At 43.2% G+C, this 12,563-nt stretch overlaps 1 protein-coding gene across 4 annotated transcripts in view; it reads right to left on the reverse strand.

The window, feature by feature from the left end:
• The window catches only part of LOC106589750 (mitogen-activated protein kinase kinase kinase 4), a 101,825-nt gene that overhangs the window by 42,734 nt on the left and 46,528 nt on the right, over positions 1–12,563 (reverse strand). For all 4 annotated transcript variants that reach the window (XM_014180062.2, XM_014180061.2, XM_014180063.2 and 1 more), the window contains exons 3-5: positions 7,384–7,985; positions 6,596–7,255; positions 2,773–3,291 (exon numbers count right to left, since the gene is read on the reverse strand). In XM_014180062.2, coding sequence (XP_014035537.1) covers positions 2,773–3,291; positions 6,596–7,255; positions 7,384–7,985 — 1,781 coding nt within the window. The remainder of the gene's footprint in view (positions 1–2,772; positions 3,292–6,595; positions 7,256–7,383; positions 7,986–12,563) is intronic.

Consider the following 12,563-nt stretch of genomic DNA (forward strand, 5'->3'; position numbering starts at 1 on the left):
GTCTGGGAAGTCTGAACTAGAGAAACAGACATGTTAGCATGTCTAAACTAAATAATGAGAGGGACAGCTCTGGTAGGTAGTCACTGTACAGCATGTGGTCTGGGAAGTCTGAACTAGAGAAACAGACATGTTAGCATGTCTAAACTAAATAATGAGAGGGACAGCTCTGGTAGGTAGTCACTGTACAGCATGGGGTCTGGGAAGTCTGAACTAGAGAAACAGACATGTTAGCATGTCTAAACTAAATAATGAGAGGGACAGCTCTGGTAGGTAGTCACTGTACAGCATGGGGTCTGGGAAGTCTGTGAACTAGAGAAACAGACATGTTAGCATGTCTAAACTAAATAATGAGAGGGACAGCTCTGGTAGGTAGTCACTGTACAGCATGTGGTCTGGGAAGTCTGTGAACTAGAGAAACAGACATGTTAGCATGTCGGCAAACGACAGAGGGCTGAGCAAGGTGAGGATAGTGTAATGCATAGTTTTCAAAACCTCTGCTTCAGTATTAAACTGGTTAACTGGTCAATTCAACTGGTCATCTGAGGTAAAAAGTCAAAATATCCCTAGAAAGAGCCGTGTAGATTCCTAGCTAAATATCTTTCTGTTTACAAGTTGAGTATGCAGTGAACGTTTTTTTTCAACCAGCACACTGATGTTGGTTTCACAGATAAATGACAACCTCAGCGAGCGGAAGAGGGGACAAGCCTTCCCTCCTAGGGCCCCAGGGATGGTGACTCAGCCATCCTGTATGTATATGGGTGGTTTTGTGTGCACACTGGGTCTCTACACATGACCACAGCTGAGAGAGCACTGAGATAGTATAACACATGGACTAGTCAGTTGGGCTCTGAAATGGCTCATTATCAGCAAAGCACCCTGCAGTACAGTGGCAGCTAAGTTGGAAATCATTTTAACTCATTATATATGAATGAGGTTCATTTGTGAAGAAAAAAATATAATGATTTGCATTCATATTTGCTTTGCCAAAATGTGACTAGCTTTCAATTTGACAGAAAGCAAACATGAACAAGCTCCATTAAGCCCAATTAAAAATCCACCAGGGATTCATGATTAAAATGCATATAGGCCTGTACAATCCAATTCATTATGGTTATTTTCAAGGTGCATAACATGTATCAAGTACAAGCAGTTCCCTCTCATTTTGCAACCTCACAATGGCCACAGTGCAGCTCTGCGAACACACTATCCAAAAACAGAGCCAAAGCAAGCTTAGCTGAACTGGGCTGGACTAGTTATGCATCCACCATAGTTGCTGGAACCGTGATGGAAAAAACATTGAAAACAAAATATCTGAGCCTGCACTGTATGGTTTGGTTGGGCATGAGTGTGAAAGGGGTTTTCAAACCTCTGCAAGGGGACCCCCAGACATTTCACAATATTGTTGTAGCCTTTAACTAGCTAACATGATTCACCTTATCAAGGGCTTGATGATTTGTTAAGTTGTTTGAAGTGTGCTAGCTCTGGTATAGATCAAATACATGGAATGGCTGTGGACTCAGCGGGTTGGTTTGAAAACCCCTGCCATATTGGACAGTTGAGATAGACTAGACACACTGCAATCTAAGCTCTCGTGGATTTATGACAACCTTTCGACCACTCAGGTCTTCAGCGGATCTCAAAACATAGTGGAAGTTGTCATGTCAACAATTAACCACATAGGACAGCGTTTGTCATGAAAAAAAAGGAATTCTGCATTTCTTACAACAAAAAAGATTAAAACACATAAGAAATATCTTGCTGCGTTTTGTAAAGGCAGATTTAAAATGCTTCTCATTGTAATTTCTGCTCAGCATCAGACTAATTCTGTGCTTCAGTTGCACTTCACTCAGATGAGAATTCATGATCAGGCATTCTATCAGCAGACAGAGCTCTGACTGATGTGTAGCTACTTTTCTCCTGTACTTTTCAGTGTGGCCAGCCTAGTTCTCTGGTAAAATACCAGATTAACCTCAAGAAAGACATCAGGAAATGTAGCTGGCTACATTCTTTCAATGATACACAGACATAGGATGGCCATGCATCGTTTCCGCAAAAAAAGACCTTGCTTTTTCATTCTAAGCCCATTTACTTGTGGCTGCTAGCCGAATAGCGTTGCATTTCTGTTGTCATCGGATGTTTTCTGCTGAATGGGATGCGCCAAGGTATTTTCTGCTGAATGGGATGCGCCAAGGTATTTTCTGCTGAATGGGATGCGCCAAGGTATTTTCTGCTGAATGGGATGCGCCAAGGTATTTTCTGCTGAATGGGATGCGTCAAGGTATTTTCTGCTGAATGGGATGCGCCAAGGTATTTTCTGCTGAATGTGATGCGCCAAGGTATTTTCTGCTGAATGTGATGCGCCAAGGTATTTTCTGCTGAATGGGATGCGCCAAGGTATTTTCTGCTGAATAAGATGCGCCAAGGTATTTTCTGTGAAAGAAAACTACAATTGCTGATCCCTGATCGTTCTATTGAAGCAAAAAAAAAATAATAATATATAAATATAAAATGCAGATAAAATAGTTTAAAAAGGCAGATTTTTTGAAAGTCTGTTATTTGAGTCAGCTGTGCAGTGCTAAGGCAAAACGTGCACCCTTTGGGGTCAACGGGACAGTTTGAGAAACACAGACATAGGAACATCAAGTACAATGTGCAGAATCTCTCCCTCTAATTTCCTTTTTATCATTTGAAATACATCACCTGCTCAAAGACATTGGATGTTCATTTGTAACCTTCTCCTATATAAAACCATATGACAGCACTCCCTCTTACCTCCTGTGCAGGCATGTGGCTGAGCAGGGCTGCCCGGGACCTCTGGAGGGAGGGGTCCATCAGCTTGTGTAGTCTCAGGATCAGTTTCCTCAGCCCCATCTGTTTCAAGGCCTTATCTACGAAGGGTCTGAATATGGCTGTAGGGCAGTTCCTCCCTGCTGTCCCTGTGCCCCCCGATACCACCTCCATAGTCCCTGTCCCATCCTCAGATAGTAGTAACCGAGCGAATTTAAGAGTCAAACAGGGGGAGAGTTCACCTTCTCCCAGCTCAGCTGTCGTTTCACCCCCTCTGGGCTCACCAGTTTCCCCCTCCTCTCCCACTAGGTCTCTGTCCTCTCCGTCGCTGTCACCGGCAGTGAAGGTTGCCGTGGAGTCATTCTCGTCTTCTTCATCCTCGTCTTCCTCGTCGTTGCCACGGGAACAGCGTGGCGAGGGGATCTCGAAGACGGGCCAGCCGATACGGGAAAGGTCCCTGAGGCCAAGGACAGTCGCCATAACACGAAGTTTCTGGTTCAGATCCTAAGTGAAAATATAATAACAAATATATGCCATTTTGTAGATGCTTTCATACAAAGGGACTTACAGTACTCGTAATGGTTACATTTTCGTATTGGTTGGCCCAGCAGGATCCTAGTGTTGCAATCGCAGTGTACTACCAACTAAGCCAGCCAGGAACACAGAACATAGTTCATTGTTTTGCTAGTGAGAGGACATCACCATTTCTCCATGCATTGGATCTCTACTACAGTTGCAAAGGGTCGGGAAATTTACAGAAATTTTCCTTGGGAAGTTAAGCCCGGGAATTCTGCTTAAATTCACCAATTGTAGGATACACAAGGCAATTCTAGGTCTTGAGGCATATTTTGGTTAAACTATCCCCAATTCAATGGAATTGCAACCCTCTGCATGCACAGTGCACTCTTCTGTCACATGTACAGCTGATTCTCAAGATCTTGCATACTCATGAGATGCTATAGAGCCCACACTACTACACTGTCTGAGCCAAGGACTACATGCTTTCTGGTAAGTTTTGATTACAATACTGGTTGGGGTGAATATATTGTATATATAATACATGATTTTGTGTTAACTAGTAAATAGCAGCATACAGCAAAGTGTTTAAATCATTTCTAACTTTCTGCTAGTAAGTTTTTGCTACCATGTGGGTTTTAGCTTGCTTGAGCCTGCTAACTGAGTGTTAATTCACCCGTTTCATTTTAAAACATTTATCTTACAAAGGAGTTGTTTAATCTAACTGCTTAACTATTTATCTGTACATGGAATTGTATCTGGGTTTTTCTTTTTTTTAATTATAATCTTTACAGGAAAATGCCACGGGCACTATCTGATGTGTGGAGACATTTCACTGCAGCTAATGTAGAAGGAAAAGCTGTGTACATTTGCAAGTACTGCCAAATCATATGTGAAGAATGCAACAAAGATGCAGAATCATCTGGCCAAGTGCATAAAGTTCCCTCAGCGCTCACAACAAGCAACCTCTGACAAAAAGTCCCTCTACTTCTATTCGTGGTGAAAATGATGAATCAGACACATTATCGATAGCAACAGCTCATGGTCCTCCTGGAATCAGACGTTTTTTTTGACTCAATGGAGGAACGTAGTCAGAAATGCTGATGAATGTCTTGCTCGAGCTGTGAATGCAACTGATTCGCCTCTGATGCTCACAGGCAATGTGTATTGGAAGGGATTTCTGAAAGTTCTTCACCCAGCATACACCCCTCCAACCAGACATGCTTTATCTACTAATTTGCTGGATGCAGAGTTCAACAGAGTTCAAGTGAAGATCAAGCAAATCATAGAGAAAGCAGACTGTATTGCAATCATCTCTGATGGGTGGTCGAATGTTCGTGTGCAAGGAATAATTAACTATATCACCACTCAACCAGTATTCTACAAGAGCACAGACACAAGGGACAGACACACCGGTCTCTACATTGCAGATGAGCTGAAGGCAGTCATCAATGACCTTGGACCACAGAAGGTATTTGCACTGGTGACAGAATGCTGCGAACATGAAGGCTGCTTGGTCTAAAGTGGAGGAGTCCTACCCTCACATCACACCCATTGGCTGTGATGCTCATGCATTGAATCTGCTCCTCAAGGACATCATGGCAATGAAAACAATGGATACACTCTACAAGAGAGCCAAGGAAATGGTTAGGTATGTGAAGGGTCATCAAGTTATAGCAGCAATCTACCTCACCAAGCAAAGTGAGAAGAATAAGAGCACCACATTGAAGCTGCACAGTAACAACCCTTGGAGTGGTTTTATCATCATGTTTGACAGTCTTCTGGAGGGGAAGGAGTCTCTCCAAGGAATGGCCATATCACAGTCTGCCGATATGGACAGCCCCATCAAGAGGATCCTCCTGGATGATGTATTTTGGGAGAGAGTGGTAAGCAGCCTGAAAACTATAGCAGTAGACATTGCACGGATTGAGGGAGACAATGCCATCCATTATGTCTGATGTTCAGACTCTGCTTGCAGATGTAAGAGAAGAAATCCATACTGCCCTGCCCACTTCACTGTTGCTCCAAGCAGAGGAAACTGCAGTTCTGAAGTGCATCAAAAAGCGTAAATCCTTCTGCCTGAAGCCCATACACACCGCAGCGTACATGTTGGACCCCAAGTATGCTGGCAAGAACATACTGTCTGGTGCAGAGATCAACAAGGCCTATGGTGTCAACACTACTGTGTCTCACCACCTTGGCCTGGATGAGGGCACGGTTCTTGGCAATCTGGCGAAGTACACTTCCAAGCAAGGGCTTTGGGATGGAGATGCAATATGTCAGTCGTACCAACCTCTCATCAGCCACCTGGTGGAAGGGACTTTGTGGATCTGAGGCTCTTTCCCCTGTTGCCTCCATCATCCTCCAAATCCCACCAACATCAGCCGCCTCAGAGCGCAACTGGTCCTTGTTTGGGTACACACACACACACACACACACACACACACCAAAGCACGCAACAGGCTGACCAAAACAAGCGTTGAAAAATTGTTGGCCATCTGGACAAATTTTTTGCTTTTTGAGCCTGACAACGAGCCATCCTCAACAAGGTTGGAAAGTGACAGTGAAGATGAGGCCTCCGAGTCTGATGTTCAAGAGGTGGACATCGAGGAGGTCCAGGGAGAAGACATTGAAGCCTGAGAGGAAGACAACCAAAGCTTTATTTTCTAGACTATCATTTTACAGATTTATATTGAGAACGGTTTTAGGAGATGCGATGGATCATTGGGGATCATTCAATATTCACTTTTGTTGTTCAATGAAATCATCCCATCAAGTCAACTCATTTAATTAAAAGTTCAATTCGTAACTAAGTAGTTTTTTTTCTATTGGAAGGATTTAATCATTTGCAATTATGTCTACTTGTGATAAGGTAAAAGGTTTATCTTTCTGTCTCCATACATGGTAAATATATCCAACGCAAAAAACATCTACATTTTAATGGTATTAATATTAATTAGCATATATTGCCGTTAATTCCCATATATTCCCACGGAAAGTTTCCACCTCTGAATATTCCACAAAATGTGCAACCCTAATCTCTACTACTGTCTAGCTCCTGTTATTTCTTTGAATGTACTTTTAAAGCTCATTTTACATCAGCAGTTGTCACAAAATAGGGAATGTCCTCTTTTTTGCTGACCCCAAAGGTGATATATTTATAAAGCTTACTGTGAGTGCTTACTGCGCATTTCTATGCATTCTGTCACTCTACCGCCATTCACCTGTTATTTTGAACGCGTGTAAAACCTCTCAATCAATCAATCAATCAATCAATCAATCCGGTCCTTACCTGTGTGATGTTGAGCCAGAGACAAAGTGCCTGCACCCTGCCCTGGAAGTCCCTGGCTGCGTACTTCTCATAGTCCTTCTGGAGGGTCTGCAGGGACGGGTACAAAGCCTCCACCGACTCCAGCAGCTCCATCACCTGTTTAACCTGCTCGAAGGCCAGCCGCTGGCGCTGGAGGTGCTCCCTGCACCCCGCCCCGGAGCCCAGGGGCGCCGCTGCGTCAACCGCCGAGGAGGGGCAGGCGCTGAAGCCCCATGGGTCGACTGAAGCAAAGTGATTTTGGTTAGTCTCTGGAGCTCCAACAGCAGCAGGCTGGTTAGAGTCCCTCTCCTCCCCAGAAACAGTCTCTGAGGCCTGGGTTGGAGTCCTCTGTTTGGGACCCTGGCCTGGGCCTCCTAAGCTTGGCTCTGTTAACACTAGAGTCCTCTGGGCTCCCTGGCCGGGAGATGCCCCTGATCCACCCTTACCTGGTCGTCCTACACCCACCCCCAGGGTCAGTTGTCCCAGGCCCACGGTGCTGGGGCTCAGGCTGTGGTAATTGACCTTGAAGTGGAGCACCTTGTTGATGATGTCTGGGATTGCTTGTCGAGCAGTGAACAGGAACAGATCCTGGTCGTTGACAGAGCGTCTCGCATGCCACGCCTGGAGCTCCAGCCACACCACCTGGAGAGATGGAGGGAGGAAGTGATGAGAGAGAGAGTCAGGACACAAAAGTGCAATACACGATATACCATTATACATCACTAGAAGATAGCATTAATCAATGAATTCATAAGTCAATCCATAGCTACCTCGTTGTTCTGGCCCATGAAGGCTGAGTTCTCCAGACCGCGCTGCTCCTTCTCCTTCTTCTTGGACGACATGGATGTTAGCTTCAATAACAACCTCAGCGTCTCAAAGAACTTGAGTCTATCTGCAGGGCAGTCTGTCCTTGAGGTCTGGCGATGGGTGCGGTGGGCCATGGGGTGGGGGATAGTGACGGGGAGCTTGCCGCTACCGCACCCCAGCGACAGGTAGGGTTTCCTGGGGTCCATGTTGAGGGCTGAGCCTCCACTGAAGGGGTTGGAGGTCTTGGAAAGCGGGTCCAGCATGAAGGAACCTTCAAATGTCTTCTTGTGGTCTCTCTCGCTGGAACGCAGGGTGGCGCGTTGTTTTTGACCCTGCTTATAGTTGTGTTGTTGCTCCTCGGTTGCTTTGTTTACTTGCTTGTTTACGTTTAATTGGATCCCCTCAGAAGGGTCAGTCTGTTTTTTACCCAACTTGTAGTTATGTTGCTCAGCCTCTGGGGGGTCCTTCTCCCGGTCTCGCTCAGCCTCCTCTCTAGGCCTGTAGGGGTTAGGCTCTCTCTCGCTCTGGGGCTGGGATGGACTGCAGGGGGCTGGCTGATTGTCTACTGAAATACAGAAAGAGAGGAAAAATCTATACTTATTCTAACCAATACAATAACAGAACCTTTACCCATCAAGAAAATATACATGCTGTGGTTACTTTACTCACTGCTACTTGCTCATTCCAAACACCAGCCACTATGTTGGTTTGTATTGATTAAGGATCCCCATTAGCTGCTGCCAAGGAATAGAGTTAGTTCCATGTAGCCATGGTTCTACATATTACTGTGCGCTTCCCAAAGTCTGTTCTTGACTTGGGGACTGTGAAGAGACCTCTGGTGGCATGTCTTATGGGGTATGCATGGGTGTCTGAGCTGTGTGCTACAGACACCTCTGCGCATTCAGCATGTCAACGCTTCTTACAAAAACAAGTAGTGATGAAGTCAATCTCTCCTCCACTGAGCCATGAGATTTACATACATATTAATGTTAGCTCTCCATGTACATTTAAGGACCAGCCATGCTGCCCTGTTCTGAGCCAATTGTAATTTTCAGGAGGTACCATTTTGTGGCACCTGACCACACGATTGAACAGTAGTTCAGGTGCGACAAAACTAGGGCCTGTAGGATCTGCCTTGTTCAGGGACACAAACTGATGAGGATCCAAAAATGTGACACTTTGTTGTAGCACTGAAACATGCAAAAAAAAATCCCTGCTAGGGAGCAATGCAGGTTTTAACCTGTTGGGGCTAGGGGGCAGTATTGAGAATTTTGAAAAAAATATGTGCCCATTTTTAACTGCCTCCTACACCAACTCAGAAGCTAGGATATGCATATTATTAACAGATTTGGATAGACAACTCTGAATTTTCTAAAACTGTTTGAATGGTGTCTGTAAGTATAACAGAACTCATATGGCAGTCAAAACCCTGAGACAAATTCTGACAGGATGTGGATATCTGATGTGCTGAATTACTTTTAAGCCTATGCCATTGAAACACACAGGGACTTATTAATCATTGAGCACTTCCTACGCCATCCACTAGATGTCAACAATCTTTACAAAGTGGCTTGAGTCTTCTGTGACAACTGACCAAACAAGAGGCTTGGAAAGTTGGTCATAAGCGGATGGCCGATACTACTCTGGCGCGCGAGTGCATGTTTGGGTACTCTCGTTCCAATACGTTTTAAAAGAGAATGCAATCGTCCGCCTTGAATATTATTGAAGTTCTGATTGAAAAAGGCCCTAATGATTTATGCTATACAACATTTGACATGTTTGAACGAACATAAATATTTTTTTTTCCTTCTTTGGTGAAGACAAGTCCGGCGGGCGACGTTCATGTTTTTGAGTAGCCTATAGGACGCGCCAACAACACGGAGCTTTTTGGACATAAATTATGAGCTTTTTCGAACAAAACTACATTTGTTATGGACCTGGGATTCCTGGCAGTGCCTTCTGATGAAGATAATCAAAGGTAAGGGAATATTTAAATAGTATTTTTGATTTTAGATCTCTGTAACATGGCGCCTAGTCTGTATCGCCAAGCCTATTTTTCTGAGCACAGGACCTCGTTTATTGCAGTGTGATTTCCCAGTAAAGTTATTTTTAAATCTGGCAATGCGGTTGCGTTCACGAGATGTTCATCTATAATTCTTTGAATGACAATATAATATTTTACCAATGATTTCGAATAGTAATTATTTAATTTGTTGTGCTGATTGACTGGCGGTATTGGAGGGAAAATATTTTCTCAACATCAACGACATTGTAAAATGCTGTTTTTTGATATAAATATTAACTTGATAGAACAAAAAATGCATGTATTGTCTAACATAATGTCCTAGGAGTGTCATCTGATGAAGATTGTCAAATGTTAGTGCATAATTTTAGCTGGTTTTCTGCTTTTGGTGACGCCTGTCTTTGCATTGACAAAACATTACACACAGCTATTTTCAATGTACTGTCCTAACATAATCTAACTTTATGCTTTCGCCGTAAAGCCTTTTTGAAATCGGACAACGTGGTTAGATTAAGGAGATGTTTATCTTTCAAAGGGTGTAAGATAGTTGTATGTTTGAGAAATTTGAATTATGACATTTAATTGTTTTCAAATTTGGCGCTCTTGATATTTCACCTGCTGTTGATAGGGTGTACCAGGTGTGGGACCTAGCCCATAGAAGTGAACTAATTAAACATCAAAGAAAATGATCTACATGATCAGTCTCTGTGTAAAATAAGTGGTTCATATGAACCCAACTGACAGCTAAAAAAAATAAAGAAAACAATCCAATGTTTTGTTTCCTAGACTTTACTGCAAATGACATTCAAGTCGAGAGAAAAAAAAACAATACACTAATATTGCAGTTAGCCATAACAGCATTTATAATAGAACGCTTGTGACCACACGTACACACACAAATATTGCATTTGGGGGGAAAAACATCTTAAAGTAGATATTCTATTTCTGCTCTATTATAGTGGCCACCCTGCACCTCTCTGATTCAGAGGGGTTGGGTTAAATGCGATGGACACATTTCAGTTGAAGGCTTTCAGTTGTACAACTGATTAGGTATCCCACTTTCCTTTTCACACTATAGTAGACATCGATCAAGAGCACAAAGGCTATGTGTGTGCAAAAATAACATTCACTGAGTAAAACATTTAATAATCCCCCTAACACAGGTTACTGTCAAGTTCAACACAACAAAATCAATATATTATTTGGGCTACACTGTACATTACTACATTGTACACTTTCTGCCCGTGGACATCTGTTCTACAATGTGCCAGCAGAGCATGATACCCTTTGTTGGCATAATTGATCTCTTTCAGGCAGAGACTACACCTGGCATAACCCTTTTTATCCACTGTATTGAAGAAGTGAGAAAGAGGGAAAGTGTGTGGTGTTCCTTTCACCTCTATAGTGGCATCCAGCTTAAGCCCAGCTCCAGCTACACTTGATCCACTTGCAATGCCTCATTTTCACCTAATTAACCACATACTGTAGAGGGAAAACATTTGTTCACAGATCGTAGTTCGTTAGCTAGTTAACTAACGCGTTATAACTTGGGGAACGGCAAGGAGTTGTATACCAGTTATTACTATAGCGAATTGGTTCGGCTACTAATGTTAGCTCATTTGATGTTGTAACGTTAGCTGTCTGATTTAATTAGCCAGCTAATTTTCACACCATAAACTCAACTATTTGATCAATTAAGTTGGCTAATGTTGCTCAACATTTCTCTGGCTAGCTAACTGAGAATTCGATCCAGCTAGCAAGATACTTAACAATGATAACAATACTTTGTTTTTCCAGTTACAGCTCATGAAGTACACTTCATAACCTTCTCACCTCCATCTCCGTGGTCAGACTTCACACCTACCTCTTCGTTATCGTTCAGGGGATGCGCTGCTGTAACTGGCAAACTGCCTTTCCAATCTCCCACTGTCTTTCCAGAGCGCCCGCTGATGCTGTAACAAGCAAATTGGTTGTCTCCTCTCTTCAGATGCGTGCTGCATTCTGTTATGTGAATGATTGGCTTAGCCTTGGATACTGCCAGTACTGCTCCATACGCGCATCACTCATTTGCTTACAGCCAGTAGTGATCAAAGCGCAACCGCCCCCTCAACCTTCTCATCGGATCTACACGAATCATGTAGGTCACCTATTTTGGATTCAAAACGGCGAAAGGTGACTAGTTTGCATCCCTGCTTGTTGGTAGTTGTTAAAAAGGCAGAGCAGTGCTTTATTATTGACAGACTTCTCCCCATCTTAGCTACTGTTATATCAACATGTTTTGACCATGACAGTTTACAATCCAGGGTTGCTCCAAGCAGTTTAGTCAACTCAACTTGCTCAATTTCCACATTATGTATTACAAGATTTAATGAATGATGTGTCCCAAATACAATGGGGAAAGGGGGATACCTAGTCAGTTGTCCAACTGAATGTATCCAACTGAAATGTCTTCCGCATTTAACTTCTTTGGGATGGGGGCAGTATTTTCACAGCCGGATAAAAAAAATGTACCCGATTTAATCTGGTTACTACTCCTGCCCAGAAACTAGAATATGCATATAATTAGTAGATTTGGATAGAAAACTCAAAAGTTTCTAAAACTGTTTGAATGGTGTCTGTGAGTATAACAGAACTCAAATGGCAGGCCAAAACCTGAGAAGATTCCATACAGGAAGTGCCCTGTCTGACAATTTGTTGTCCTTCTGTTGCATCTCTATCAACATTACAGCATCTGTGCTGTAACATGACACTTTCTAAGGCTTCCATTGGCTCTCTAAAGCCGCCAGAAAGTGGAATGGGGGTGTCTGCTGTCTCTGGGCAAAGTACAACAGCTCTGTTTGTGAGTGGTAAGCCTGGGGACAGTGAGACTGGAGATGCGCGGTCACGAGACTACTCCATTTTTTTCTTTCAGCCTTTGAATGAATACAACATTGCCCGGTTGGAATATTATCGCTATTTTACAAGAAAAATAGCATGAAAAATTGATTTTAAACAGCATTTGACGTGCTTCTAAGTACGGTAATGGAATATTTTGATTTTTTTTGTCACGAAATGCGCTCGCGTGACCTGAACGCACGAACAAAACGACGGTATTTGGATATAACTATGGATTATTTGGAA

Source organism: Salmo salar, chromosome ssa28 (genome assembly GCF_905237065.1).
Source record: "Salmo salar chromosome ssa28, Ssal_v3.1, whole genome shotgun sequence".
NCBI classification, from domain to species: Eukaryota; Metazoa; Chordata; class Actinopteri; order Salmoniformes; family Salmonidae; genus Salmo; species Salmo salar.